Source organism: Sinocyclocheilus anshuiensis, unplaced genomic scaffold, assembly GCF_001515605.1.
Source record: "Sinocyclocheilus anshuiensis isolate Anshui unplaced genomic scaffold, SAMN03320099.WGS_v1.1 scaffold968, whole genome shotgun sequence".
NCBI lineage: Eukaryota > Metazoa > Chordata > Actinopteri > Cypriniformes > Cyprinidae > Sinocyclocheilus > Sinocyclocheilus anshuiensis.
Genome location: NW_015549636.1, coordinates 137,915 through 153,725, shown reverse-complemented (window position 1 = coordinate 153,725; position 15,811 = coordinate 137,915). Strand labels below are relative to the sequence as shown.

The 15,811-nt window shown below is 37.4% G+C and overlaps 2 protein-coding genes across 2 annotated transcripts in view; both read right to left on the bottom strand.

Moving 5' to 3' along the window:
* Positions 1 to 4,175: 4,175 nt before the first annotated feature.
* On the bottom strand, positions 4,176 to 13,422 carry metrnlb (meteorin like, glial cell differentiation regulator b). Its single transcript, XM_016448794.1, has 4 exons — positions 13,205 to 13,422; positions 10,355 to 10,731; positions 5,309 to 5,368; positions 4,176 to 4,616 (listed from the first exon to the last, which is right to left on the bottom strand). Exons 1-4 carry the CDS (start codon positions 13,285 to 13,287, stop codon positions 4,288 to 4,290), a joined length of 849 nt encoding a protein of 282 aa, XP_016304280.1. The 5' UTR covers positions 13,288 to 13,422; the 3' UTR covers positions 4,176 to 4,287.
* A 1,803-nt stretch (positions 13,423 to 15,225) lies between these two features.
* Positions 15,226 to 15,811, bottom strand: part of b3gntl1 (UDP-GlcNAc:betaGal beta-1,3-N-acetylglucosaminyltransferase-like 1) — a 21,905-nt gene continuing 21,319 nt past the window's right edge. The window contains exon 12 of the mRNA XM_016448774.1: positions 15,226 to 15,800. Within this exon, the coding sequence (XP_016304260.1) occupies positions 15,720 to 15,800 (81 nt within the window). The 3' untranslated portion in view covers positions 15,226 to 15,719. The remainder of the gene's footprint in view (positions 15,801 to 15,811) is intronic.

Below are 15,811 nucleotides of genomic sequence, written 5' to 3'. Positions count from 1 at the left end.
TTTAAGATTTAAATAAAGTTTATACATGTATGTTTTTGGTGATGTTCATGACATTAGAAATACATGAATTCGTTACATTTTCATATGTTGAATGTTGATGGTTTTGTTCTGTAGCCTACATTAGCTTGACAATGGCACGGTTTCACCTCGTCAACGCCGATGACGATTTTGAGACGCTCCTCTTTATGTGATACGTTTAAACGGGAAAATACTGGACATCAAAAATCCCTTTTTTTTTCTTCCTAACAACGTGATGTGATCGCGCGCCTTTTCTGAGGCAGAGAAAACACTACTGCACATGTGCAGAGTAAAAGCCAGGGCTGCGTTCAGCCCCGACAAAAACGGTGCAAAACGTTGCACACCGGTTTGAGCTTGAACTTGCCCCTGTTCTCACAAGGTTATCGCGCGCTTTACAGTCAGATGGATTCTGATTGGCTGTCAGTGTTTTTATCGTTCATCAAGCGGGGAAAAATGATTCTTCAGTGTTACCATTATTAGAGCGATTTTTAAAACATTGGTGTTAACAGGTCACCTTTAATCTGATGGGTGACTGCAGAAATGCAGTGTTAAAATTACACAGATTTTCAGATCGATCTTATTCAAGTCAAGTAGGTAATAGTATTAGGCGGAAAACAATTTCAGTAGAGATATACTTACCTAAACTGTGCACCACAGCGCAGTGTAGTCTATGAGTAGAATGGTTTTTGAGTGCAGTGCAGTCCTCTTTAGTTTCTCTCCAGCTGACCTGAGGTCTCAATAAATTAAAATAACACAACAAATCATAACGGAATGTTTATGTATAACCAAACAATATCTTTTAGGCACAGCTAAAATAACCGGAAGCTTATGACACCGGAAGCCTCGCACATTCAAGTTGCAATTTGCTGCGCCGCTCTTACATTAAAAAGGTGAGTGCACAAAAATCTCTCTTGGATAAAGGTTAAAGGCCACTCACACAAAACATTGTGCAAACCAATAGCGATGCACCAATATAGAAATAATTTTTACAGACTGATTTTTCCAAATGCATAATAAAAAAAAAGTCAAGTTGAGCGCGTTGCATTGTGGTATACAGTATTGCATGCAATGCATTCTGGTTGTGTACTGCACATTTTGACAAATGTTCATGACAGCACATTGTTAATATACAGAAGATGCTCAGTATGCATATTTACCACAGAAATATTGATAGTCACAGTGTCAAGTCAACCTAATGTCTCTAGTCTATTAAAACTGGGATACAAGACGGTATTTAATTGGAAACAAATTAATAGGCCTACACCATAAAAATAAACAGGCTGATACTGATAGTTATCAATCATGAACTAAAACATGTTTGGTTTGATATGCATGACTTCGCAAGCTGTCGTTGGTTTTCCTTGGGTTAAGGCTAAACAGCAGCGCACTGTTAAAACAAACCATTCAAGCTGTAATGATTTTACTGGCTTCCAGCAGAGACCCGCAAACCACAGAGACACTGAGAAAGACCGTTTCTGCGTCAGGTCAGTGCTGTTAATAATAACCTGTCACACACACTCAGAGTCATGTCTGAGTTATCCGTGCTTTCATTCCAGCCGTGCTTGAGACAGCTGAGCGGGAGAAAGTCTCAAGACTCAAGACAGATCAGATGAGAGCTGGGCTTGGAGATCAGCCCACAAACGATTGGAGGAATGGGTCAGAAAGATGAAACCCTGAACAATGACATAATGACCATGGAAACACAGTTACTGTCATGGTTCTGGTGGTCCAGTGTGAGATGAATAGAGGGACGTTTGCCCAGGATATGTGAGCAAACAAACACCAGATTTGCTGTCTGAAAATATCACCGATTTTGACAGAATTTTGGTGGAAAACACTTATCCAGATATGATAGAGATGCTCCGATCTGCCAATAAAAATGAATTTGGTTGCTTTCTTAATGCATGTTCCTGGTCTTAATGCGAATGATTCATTAGTGCATGTTGTTTTCAGAAATATGTATGTCTGAGGGAAAGTTCAACAGAATGAAATGAAGATCCCCTGAACACATGCTGGGAGTCCATGAACAGCTGTAAACGCCTGTCTCACATAGAGAGGAACGATCCAACTTGGCGGTAATTCACGGAAAACAGTTAAGCGGTAAAGAGCGGTTCATATTTTACATCAAGGATTAATAAAACTCTGGTTCAGAATCACACAAGGCTGGAAATTCAATCTCAGAATGAATGCACAACACTTAATATGAGCCTGGCACAGTGCGCTGTTACGTTATTGAGAACTTCAGCTTGGAAAAGGTGGCAAAAAGTGAATGCTAAAGACGACATGCATCTGCAATGCATTTCTAAATGCGAAACGGTATTCTGACAGAAATAAGGGATTTGTTTGGTTAATAGTGTTTCTCTGTGGACATTTAGGCAGTTGGTCTTGGTTAGGTTAACAGAAACGTCTTCTCAGAAGTGGAAAAAACTGCCGAAAAACAAACATTTTCTTTAAAATAAGAAGCACTGATGAATTGTGTATTACAATACCAACGCATTTATTAACTCAGCAAACACAAACCGTTCCTTTAGCATTCTCATATGTTCATTTTTGGGAACCAAATAACATTTAAAAAAAAAACATTATTTTTTAATCCAGAAAAAAACCTTCCCAGAATGTTCTAGGAACCAATAATTAGCTGGGAAGAAATGATAATCATCGTTATTTTGGCCATTTTGATATAATGTCTTAAGCTCGAACCATCCTCAATTAACACCAACCATATTTTCTCAAGGCTTGTTCAACATTATTTCATGTCATACTTCAAGTTTTTAAACCGCAGCACTCAAGGGGGCGCTAGAGTTTCCTTCAAATGTATGTTTAATTAAACCAGATGTGTTATCATTACAGCTAGCTATATATCAACATTTGTCTGGTAGGGTTAGATGGATAATTGATTAAACCAACTGACGGCAGTTGAATTGAAAACAGACCGGCGTCCAGGTAACGTACTTTGAGCTACGACATCATGGCTTGTGTAGCTGAACTCGCTTGTGTTCACGATAATAGGAAAATTTCGCAATTTTCTCCACAGTTGGGCAGTTTGTACAGAAAACACCCAGCAACACAAACACAGAAAATGACACCATGATGTTTCCATTAGGAGTGTTTTATTCCAGACTCGGAGTCCAAGGAACAGAAACAAACACACAGCATAAACGCACACACACAGTACACTCAAACTCACTCGTGAACACATGAACACAGTCCAGACGTCAGTCAGAAGAATTGACCGCTCAATAACTATAAACAAAGCTTTAAACAAAAGCAGCGTTCATCGTCTCGCAGCAGCACACATGCGTGCAGGCAAGAGCTCATCACACGGATCCGAGTGTTACGACACACTTTCTCTGTATGGATTTCAGACGAATGGAATCAGGCAACAAGAACAGACGGAAACAAGCAAACACAACTTCTGTCTGTAACCAAGAACAGCACCTTCAGGGAGGACTGATGACTGAGATCCATCCATCTGGAACCATCCCATCTGAAAAACCTGCCAAAACACACTCAGGCCTCATTTCACCCCAAAATCAACACAAGTAAAAAAGAAATATTTTGCATTAAAAAAAAAATCACAAAATTTCATTGTGACTATTCTCAGGACAATTAAAAAAAATCCCCAATTTTAAAAATATTATTATTTAAATTCAGCACTACAAATAGAGCAATTGCACATAACTATTTCACTATTTAAATACGATGTTACTGTGTTACTATGTTACAATAACAACAACAAATAATGATGATGATGATAATAATAATAATTATTATATCAGTAATGTTAAAGTAAATGAAATGAAATAAGTGAAATATTTATACATGATGGCAGGATTTACAGTACAGAATTTAAATTTAATTTATGCTGATTAATAGTATTACTGTAAAATTAAAACATTTGACAGTAATAAATCTAAAGAAACCCGAGCTGAAAATTATATATTATAAATGTATATATTTATAAATTAAAATAAAAATGTAAAAATATAATAATAATAATAAAACGCCTTTGGATGAAATGCAGTAATGAGAATTTTAGAGGGGCAATTTATTTAATTATTATAACAATTATTTCAAAAACCTGGTTATAAAATAATCCAACTTTTATTTAAGTATCCTAAATGTAATATCTTATTTATTTATTTTGATTTTGGGATAAAATGTAACCTTGGACCAAGGCGTGAAAAAAAAAAAATAATTTAAATTTCATGTTTTCATGAGATTCACCAGAGTCCGTAAAGTTCAGCAGAGGATTGTTGTGTGTGTCTCTCAGTCTGCGTCTATGTGGCAGGGGTTTGTTCCCACGTCCAGAGCCGCGTGGTACAGTCTGATGAAGTCTTTATAGAGAGGAGCACACCCCAGCCACGCTTCCCCGAACCGCACAGCTCCTGTGAAGAGGAACTCGCCCTGTCCTGCCTGCGGGCCGCAGCGCTGCGGCATCTTCACTCGACCCGTCCACCGGCCGCGCCCGCGCCCCCCGCCGCCGGACACAAACACACGGCTCTTCTGACGGTACACGTGACTCAACGACACCACCACTGACGCCTGATCTTCATCATCCTCCTCCTCCTCCACGTGATGAATACTGCCGCGCACCGCTGAGAGACAGAGAGCAGCGACAGAGATGTACCACGATTTACAGAATAAAAGTCACAAATTTTTGACATCTGAATCGTGCTGCAGCTTATATAACACAAATAACGTTAAACAGGCAAAACATGCATGAAGTATTTTCTTGTTTTTATTAACTTGTTTTCCGAAATTCAAGCTGACTTTTTTTTATCATCTGAAACGTGCTGACTTTTTTTACAAAGTGGCTTAAGAATGCAATCAACATCAAGCATGCAAAACAAAGTGTGTTTTATTTTATTAACCAGTACAACTTATTTTAACAACTTTGTTTTTTCTCTCAACAACGCAGTTTTTAATCTGTGTGACTTAAGGTCCTTGCACACCGAGTCCGAAATTTTCATATACGATTTTTCATTTTTTTCGTATTCGTCATCCTTTCCTATCTAAATGCTTGCTACAGATGTGAAAACGCAGAAAATCGAACCTGATCCGAATTTTTTTTTATGACAGACGAAAATTTCGGAGGCAGTGTGTAAACGTGATTGACATAACGTGAGGTCGTATTTATTTTTTAACGTGCGAAAATTTGCAGACAGGAATTTCAGACTCAGTGTGCAAAGACCTTTATAGTCAGGTATGACTTATTTCCAGGAAAATAATGGTACATTATGGCAGGGAAACTAATAGTTCAAAGCAGTAAGAAGCAGGTTTAACTTACCGAAGTCGCTGGTGCAGATCGCCATCAGCAGCTCGTCATTAGCGCAGGGTCTGCATGCAGCTAAAACACACACACACACACACACACACACACGTTACATGAGTCTGAGACTGCAGCTGTGTCACACTCACACACACACACACATGAACGCAGGGAAATGGAGACACATTTCCTCCTCAGATGCGTCGGGCCTGTGCTGCGTCACACCCGTCACACTCCAGCTGTGTCTGAGTCCTGTGATCTCTGACCTTTGCCCTCTGACCCCATTCAGATATTATCATCATTATCTGCCTTTCCTGCCGCCAAACCCGGCATCTGACTGAGATTAAACCACATTACAGCATGTTAAACATCTGTAAAATAAACACACATACATTTAAAAAAGGCTTTTATGGTTGATTTGTGCTTAATACTTGAAAAGTCCACCCAGTGATATTAGAGCTCCTCCAGTGCCTAATACTTTTAAAGGTTGTATATTTGTGCTGTTTAGCCTTTTAATATTTTAACACAAGTTTGTTTTTACTGTTGTAATTGTCGTCTGTTACTCACAATGTTCAGTAGCATTGTAAAAATGTACATCCACAAAAATCTAACATTCTCAGAACATTTATTATTATAACAATTCTCAGAATAGGTTTTATATTCACAACAATAAAAAAATAAAAAAATAAAACATATATAGAACGTTCCTGAATGGTTATTTTTATATTTTATATTTACTTTTTATATTTATTTAACTAAATATTTCTTAAAGGTTATTTTTACATCTTAAATTCACAGTTATAAAACAACTTCTACAGAAAGTTCACTACTGGTTATTTTTAGGTTTTATTTATAAATGTTATGGTGTGTGCACACCAAAAACTAAGCTAATATTCACATCACGTTATCGCTCTAGATTACTTGTGGGATGTTTGTCGTGTCATTCAAGCAAATAAAATCCTTGCGTAATGCTGTCCTTCATTTTCTGACATAACCGGACGTGTCAATAAGCTCTTTGCTGATTGGGTTGCGTGACAACACGTCATGCAAATTTTCCACTCGAATTCAAATTTTTCAACTTGCGTGGAAGACGGAATTGAGGCATATATCGTGCGTTCATGGCAATCGCGTTGCCTAATTCGCGTCATTCCCATCGCTCAGCGTGAATTTGCTTCTATTCGAGTATTTGCATTGACTTTGTATGTAATCTACTCAAGCAAATAATTAAATTCGCTTTTGGTGTGCACACACCATTACACTTTTAATATAAACCATAAAAATGCATTGTGAGAACGAAACGTTCTGGCAACCAAAACTGATTCCTCAAAACAAATGCATAGAAAAAAAGATGAACAGTTTAACGTTATAGGTGTATTAATGTTGTATAATGTTGATTAAAACTACTATTTCATTTATTATAAAAACAGGCTGTCATAGTTCACTCAAGTGAGTCATGTGTGCTGATGAATCAGCAAAGGATTCGTTACAATGATTCAAACAGATCAGAGGTGAATCAGACTACACTGGTTGTGCTGCATGTTTGTTTTTGCATGTTTTAGAAAACACTATCATATATTTATCATTTTTTCCTCATCACTTTCAGTTAAGACTAACAAACTGGGTAAAATGTAAATGTAAAGCATTGATCTCCAGACTCGCCCTGTGAAACGATTCAATGTAAATGTGATTTGTCACCTGATTTAACACATAAAAGCACATTCAGACTCACACTTGCATAAACCGCTCTAAACTGCTCTTTAACGACTTCCAGCACCTTCCACCCCGCGGCTAACGGCTCATTAAAGAGCGGAGCTGAGATTGTGACGGGGGAAGGGACGCGTTTTACTGATCGCACGCAAACCAGAGCCAAACCAGCGCTCTTATTTTATTATGAGAGCTCAATCCTCAGATCAGCTGTTCAGACAGAGCTGCTGACAAACACACAGCGCGAGTGTGAGACGAAACCAGACTGAGATCCAGTCCCGCAGATGAGCGCTACGAGCTTGAAGAGCTCAGCTACAACATTACCAAACACACAACCTTCCCCTAATGTTAGCATTCGGTTAGGTTCTTGAAAAACTATTTTATTTTATTTTATTTAGAAAATACATTTCCTATAATGATGCAGCAAGATTTTTTTTTTATTTTTTTGTTTTATAACTTGCACAGAACGTTCCCTAATAGTAATTTTTAGGTTCGCTAAAGGTTTTATATATATATATATATATATAAATTCACAACTGAATAACTTACAGAATATTCCCTAATAGTTATTTTTAGGTTCACTAAACGTTATTTTTAGGTTTTATATTCTGAAGTGTAAAGTAACTTTTACAGAACGTTCCCTAATGCTTATTTTAATGTTCTTTAATGGTTACTTTTAGGTGTTATATCTACAATTGTAAAGTAACTTTTCCAGAATTTTCCCTAATTGTTATGTATTAGATTTTTATTTATAAACTTTAAATGTATGTTCTGTGAATCAAAATCTAACATTCTCAGAACGTTCTGGGAACCATAAGTGACTGAAACAGCTGTCTTATGAGCACCGCAGACTTCAGTTAAAGAGTCCGTTGAACCAACAAATCACAGTTTGATAACCCTATGATGAACAGAATGGAATTTATTGACTGAAAATCTGACAAACATGCGATTCTGGTCATATGGATGACTTTTATGGTACTTTTTTGGAGCTTGAGCTTGTATAAATCAGGGTCCACTTTCATTGCTTACAAGAGAACAGTTCAGACATTGCTAAAACACACACACAGACACACACTCACACACACACACACACAAGCGTGAGCGTGAGTGAGACCAACAGGTGAGGAGCTCAGGACACCTCGAGACTTACATGTTTACGAATCTAAAGCCTCTGGGAATGGAGCGGGAAAAGAGAGGGGGAAGGGAAACAAAAGAAAAAGGCATTCTGAAGGGGACTCCAGGTAGCTATGTGGAAGAAATGAAGGGCAAATTATTAAGATTTCAGTATTTAGCCTGTGATTCTCTACAAAGAGAACTGAATTGTATCATTACAAGTCCCTCTTGAAACTATTAAGCTACTCTGTAAGAGCTCATCTCACCTTCACAGACAATACAAGAGCATCTTTCATATCAATCCAACCAATGAGAGTGGACCTGAGCGAGCATCAGACCAATCAGACGCAGCGCTGGCTGTGATTGACAGCTCTACAGGCTGCTTGACCCCGGCGGGACCTCCTGATTAGACTGTTTATTTTCTTATGTGAGGCTGAACACGGATCTGGGGGAGCAGCGGGGGCGGATGGGTTTTACAGGGTCAGACGTTTTACAGCCTCTCTAAACCAGTCTTTCATGTGAATGACGGCCATTTGACAGACAGTGTTGTTATTCGACCCCCAACACAACCCTCTCTCTCGCTTTCTCACATATTCCTGAATACGCTAGAGCTGGCTAATATGGTGAATATTTACAATATATTCAATATTGTATTTTTTGATTATATAAAATTCACTAACAATGTAAATATTATGATGAAGTTTCTCAAGATCACGTCGGTAAACGTTTCGCACCCGAAAATATTTAATATTCTGGAAAATACCATGTTTATGTAATAAATACCATGAAAATACCATGTTTACTTATGTTTCAATCAAGTGAATCAGTGCAAAATTCATTTGCATCCTAATTAAAAAACAATACAAAAGATACAGTGTTGATAGAGTTATATTAAAACTAAAAACTATTGAAAATCATCTTTTGTTATTTAAAAAAGCTGAAGAAATATTAGATGAAGTTATTTGACAAAAATATTCATCTAACAAATATTACATATTAAATATTAGATGAAAAACCTAAAAAAAATCTACAAAAATTTGAAATTTGTTCGTTTAACCGAAGCAACTAACCGAAATAAAAGTTGAAGTACTAAAATTATGAAAACTTATGAAAAAAGTTAAAAATAGTTTAAAAAGCTAAATAATGTTTAAAATTACAAAAACAAAATTACTAAAACTTACACAAAAATTAAAGCTGAAAATAAAAAAAACAAAATCAAATTCAATATATATATATATATATATATATATATATTGAACTATATACTATAACACATTATAGTATGTATTTAATACTAAAATATCATTGTCGAGATGTCCCTGCATGGCATTTTGCATGTTTTCATTTTGTATTAAAAATAGGTAATTATTATTATTATTTTTCTGTATTAAAAAATAATATTGTGCATTGCTAAATTGGTATATAAATAAAATGTCAAATATATTTTAAACAATAATAATTTTGTGTATTGTTAAATTGGTTTATATAAATAAATAAAACATTAAATATATTTTCTGCATAAATTTAATGAATAAGGGTAATAATCATGCCTGATTATTATTAATATTATTATTATATTTTACTCCTTGCATTGAATGCATTTGTCAACAATGTGATTATGATTGTGATTATGATTCTTTTGACTGGGAAATATAAATAATAAAAAAATAAAAAAAAAACATTTTTAAGGGGCTATTCACATGCCGTGCCTAAAAACATGTGGAAAACGCTAGGCGCTGCTTTCTGCTTTTTTCCAAAGCATTCGGGCGCTTGCGCTCCGGAGGCGTCTGCCGTTGCTAAGCAACCATGACCTGCTCTCTCCATGACGACGCGGAAGTTTCAGCAAAGGATAAGTGGATTTGCAGCACTGAAAATCGCTTGCAGTAGCTCTGCTACTAAATTTATTTAAAAATGGCTATCCCCGTACAGCTATGATCAGCTGTTCCTTCATATTGGCTGAGCTTTCAATGTTGTCACGGGAAAGGATGAAGCTGATTGGTTGGTTTTTGTCACATGAAAATGCGCTTGCGGCATTCTGAAAAGTTGAAATGTTTTTATCTCAATGCGGCTGGAAAAAAATGAGTGCGTCGCTTCCATTATAAGCTGGACTGCTGCGCGTCTACATTTGAAATAACAAACTTGAGCGCGCGAAAGACGCGATATGTGAACGGCCCCTTAAAGGCATTTCAGGGCAAGTGTATAAATATCGAGGTAAAGTCTGAATTGACAGTTTTGTTGTCAGTATACCTGCATGTGAGTGTGGCTGGTCTCCGGAGATCAGCTGGTACTGGAAGGCAGTGATTCTCCGGCTGATGTCCTGGCGAGCGGAGGCCTCCACGAACAGCGCCCCCTCCTGCAGACTGAAGCAGCGCACGCGTCCAGCCGCCTGGTCTTGCTCCGTCAGCAGCAGCCGCAGCGCTCCGGCCCGCTCCACGTACAGCCTGGCCCCGCGCGAGTCCGGCCGCGGCTTGACGCAGGCGCGCAGGTGACCCTCCGCCCTCTGCAGGTTGGGCCTCAGGTTGACGATGATAGCTCCTGTGGGATAGAGCCACTCCAAAGAGCCTTCGGCACAGCGCAGGTACACCTGCTCCACGTCCCGCGCATGAGACTCGTGCATCAGACCACTGCAGACAGACAGAGAGAGAGAGAGCACAAACAGAGCTAAGCCTTTCTCAACCGAGACACACGGTCACAAACCCTGGTGGACAGTCCTCCTGGAGAATCACAGCGTTTCAATATCAGATGAACTGCACACAGACTCCAGGAGAGCTGAAAATCTTATACGATAATCTTGAAATGTATGCATTTGTTTTGAAATGCCTTTAAAATATACTTTTTTTTATTTCAGTCAAGGGAATTAGAATCACAGCCATTGTTACCAAATATATTCAAATGTTTAATGCAAAAAGTCGTTTTCCACATTTTGTTCTACTAAATGAGAATAAACTAAACAAAAACTAAAATAATACTCAAACAAATGTAAAAATAAATTAATTAATAGCTAAAATAAATAAATAAACTACAATATAATAGAAAAATATACTAAAATACCACTTGAAAGACGAAGAGAATTTATTTTCATTATTTTATTTATATGCACCAATTTAGCAATGTACAATTTTAGCAATACAGAAAAATAAAAACAATAATTACCTCTTTTTGTCCACAAAATAAAAGCATGAAAGAATGTAAAATGCCATGCAGGGGCAACTTTCCAGTGTTATTCTAGTATTGTTTATATACTATTATAGTATTTATTCATATTTTTAATTATCTTTATATTTTAATTTTTGTTTTGTTTAGTTTTACAAATTTTGTTATGTGCTTTTGTCATTTTTATTATTATTTTTTTTTAATATGTGTTTACATTTAGGCTATTATTGTTATTATTCCAGTTTTGATCCAAATGTCTTGCTGCTCAGTCAGTGCAGAGAAACACAACTCTTTATTTTTCAAATGACAGAAATCTGAGAGCTCGACAAATTGTGATGTCCACGGCTCTGATCTGTGCTGTGACCTTCAGGATGAGCGTGACCTGCTCCTCATCTCTAAGAGCAACATCAGGAGAGATCAGATGTCAAACGTGTGAGATATTAGCTGAAGCCAAGCAGCTTATCGTATATGAGCTGGGTTGCATGCAGATGAAAGATATGGCACAAGCTGTCATCCAGATGTGACATTTTCATTTTCCCCACTATATACAGCGCTTTCAAGTGCTTGTGGTTTGGCTTATTTCGGGATGATTACAGTGTTAGTGTCTGCTCCGGCTGGATCGCAGAGGCTTTGAGATTTACACTCGTCAGGTGTACAGTATGGAAAATTATGACATCCTTCTGAAAAAAAAGTCCAATTCACTTTACCAGTTGAGTTTGTCCAATCTCATACATGTAAAAAATAATTGGCTGATTCCAAAATACAGATTGATCATATTCCTGCATTTCCACCAAATATTGAAGCACTGGGTCTTCATGAGGGTGAGTAAATGATGGCTGGGCTCCAGCTGGGGTCTGGGGGGCGTTATAATTAAACTGACGGGGTTGGGTTTCTGCTGAAATCAGTGCCAAATGTTTTCAGAGCAAAAGAGCCGAGCTTCGCACACATGACCCCGAAATTCCCCTCCATTTCATCCGGCTTGCTTTTAATTAACGTTATTAAATCATTTTCTGGAGTCAATTAAGCTGTGCGGCGCGTAATAGAGGCCAGATTCGGCGCAGTCTGCTTTAAAGTGTCAAATGAAGGAGTTGAAAAGAGAACAGACAAAAACACAGTCAATGAGAGAGAGAGAGAGAGAGAGAGATGGATATGAACGTCACTGTGGGCGCATTAAATACTATAAAACAAATCAGTGGCAATTTTTCGTCAGTCATTTTTCGCTTCAGCGCTGTGTTCGATTCATTTGAGTGAATCGATTCTTTCGAACGGTTCTTTTTTTTTTTTTTTTTTGAGTTCGTGAAGCTTTTTGCGTATTGTTTTCTTGAACTGACAAAGTATATCGTGTCAGATGCGATCTAATGTTTCATACATGTTAACCTTTTCATTCTCAAACAAAGTTGCAATCCAGCAAAGTAATAATTCACGAATTAACCTTCGCGAATCCGAATCGTCGGCAACATTGAAAAGAAGTGGTTCAAAATAACAATCGGTTCGCGAATCAGTGTGTACAGGTAAGATGTAATAACATGTCCAATAAGGGCATGCCCGGACCTTCCCCATCACCTAGCTCTCACAGGATTTCACGATTTAAACCCATGCATTTACACTTCTTAACAGTTAGGCTATATTGCAAGTCTTAGCATTTAACATTTCTTTGCATGGTCAAAAAACAAATACAAAGATATAGTAGACTAAAATGTACAAAAGTCTTCCTTATACAAACACGCATAATGATCAACAGGATATTTCATAAAATATTTAGCTTGTTACAAACATTTTGTATGCAATGCAAACATGCAAAGTAGCCTACTATGCAAAAAAAAAAAAAAAATTGTTTTTAATATGCAATTAGTTTTGTACGCATTTTCTGCGGATAGAATAAAGATACTGTTTTAATGTAAGACCTTTATAATGATTTGATCTGATATAAAATGCAAGGCTCACCTTCCTATCCAGTTGCACTGGTCGCTGGAATATTGTGCACATCCACACAGGACCAGAGCTGATAACAGAATGAATAAAAGCATCCTCAAAACCCCCGACAATCTCTTCCAGTCTGTAGAAAATCTCAATCCACGGCCGCTCTGGGTCACTTCAGAAACTGCATGACCAGATCAAGAGCAGACAGATCTGCAGTGAAGAGCATGATCGCGCGTGAGTCTGAAGCCCAGACACAGTAGTTATGAAGGTAGAATGACGTCAAAAAGATTTGCATACGCAGGGTACGAGTTGTGGAAGTGTACATAAGACTGTAAGCGTAAATTAAATTTGCATGCGCAAGAGAAGCTTTGTAAAGGTGTAAATCGTGTTTCAAGCGCAAGAAAAAATTATTCGTAAGTGACACACACACACACACACACACACACACACACACACACAAACACACATAAATGAAGGACTGTTGAGAGGAAGAGAGATAAAACTAACCAGACCTGTCAGAATCTGTCAGGAATTATTAAAGTTTGCTGCTAACACGCACATACACGACAAAAACATGACAGAAACCGGTTTTAAAAATCCTACAATACATTTTTAATATCAGAAGCATTTGAAATAAAATATAATACTAAAACAGTGTTAATCGCTGAAATAAAATAAAATACATATGTGACCCTGGAGCACCAAACCAGTCATAAGGGTACATTTTTCGAAATTGAGATTTATACATCATCTGAAAGCTGAATAAATAAGCTTTCCATTGATGTATGATTTGTTAGGATAGGACAGTATTTGGCCGAGATACAACTATTTGAAAATCTGGAATCTGAGGGTGCAAAAAAATCTAAATATTGAGAAAATCACTTTTAACGTTGTCCAAATGAAGTCTTTAGCAATGCATATTACTAATCACAAATTAAGCTTTGATATATTTACAGTAGGAAATTGACAAAATAACTTCATGGAACATGATCTTTACTTAATATCCTAATGATTTTTGGCATAAAATAAAAATCACTAAGTTTGACCCATACAATGTATTTTTGGCTATTGCTACAAATATACCCCAGCGACTTAAGACTGCTTTTGTGCTGCAGGGTCACATATATTAGATGAAAATTTAAATATGAAAATAGAAATATTGCCTTAGAAAATTACTGAATTAAAATAAATTTAAGCTGAAGTACAAAATCTGCTAAACATATTCTATTCTAAATATTGTAAAAAAATCAAAATAATAAAAATAATAATAGTAATATCAAAAACACAAGAAAGTTACAGAAAATAGAATGAAAACAAAATATAAAAAAAAAATAGACAAAATATGAATAAATACTATAACAGTATAAAATTGTACTAAATTAACTAACAAAATTCAATCTCAATCTGTAGAAAGTCAACATGTGAAGAAGCACAACTCTGTGATCACATACATTCGATTTTCCAATGTCACTGGCTTTTTAAAATCAACGTGAAACGTGAAAAATGCAATCAGATTCTGCCTCAGCCTGGTTATTAATAATGAACAGGTTATGAGTGGTAACTAACTGCACTTCACCATTAATTGCTATAATTACACATAGCTGAACGGCGCTTGTTTATACCGTCACGTCGCCTGTCTGTGGTAAATTGCAGTATTTGCCACTCAATTTCCCTTCAATAATGTCTTAAACACAGATTGAGTTGCTGTACCATTCCAGCACTCTCTGACATCAAGAGGACCTGATTGAGAGCAGCCAGCAGTACACTGTGGTCATAAAAAAGTGTTTATTACGTTTGAAATATGGATATGTTTCTTACAAAAACACACGGATTCGCTACAGGAGGCCTTTATTCACCCCCCGGAGTCATGTGAGGCACGCTTTATTACGGATGCGCACACTTTATTTCACATCTTTTGGACCATTGAACAAAAACACCCGCCTACTCCCATTCTAACGCTTGGAAGAGCAAGGAAAAATGTTTAATACAATTACGACTGGATTCGTCTGAAAGAAGAAAGTCATATACACCTAGGATGCCTCGGGGGTGAGTAAAACGCAGCCTAATTTTCATTTTTGGGTGAACTAACCCTTTAAAGATGGATGTGTCTGTGGGAAAAGGGCTTATTCTGAGCGTCACTCGGGAACGATGGAGAAATCCAGTGACATGGGGCATCAGGAATGCAAACAGATGCCTGAGTGAGTGTGTGTGTGTGTGTGTGTGTGTGTGTGTGTGTGTTGTAGTGTAGGTGCTAGAGGGATGTGAGAGGTTTCTCAAGCCGGGAACTCTGGGAAGGACAGCAGGAAGCAGTTCCCAGCTCTCACACACATTTCACTCAGAGTTTTGACTGTCTCCTATAGTTTGACACTCATCTGATGAGGGTTTCTTTCCTCCAGCTCTGACAGAAAAGGTTGTGTGTTCTTATATTCTCATTAAGACGTGACTCAGTCCCATTAAGAAACTGTTTTCTAGCAGAAGGTGTTGTCAGCTCCCGCAGTCCCTGAGCTTTCACTGTACTGCAGCTCAAAGCTCAGCGTCTTCAGCTGAAATGATAATAATGGACTCCCTCCTTCAGCTGCAGCGAGTGCAGGTTTCCCTCCAGGACTCCGTGAGTCATATCCTACATAGATT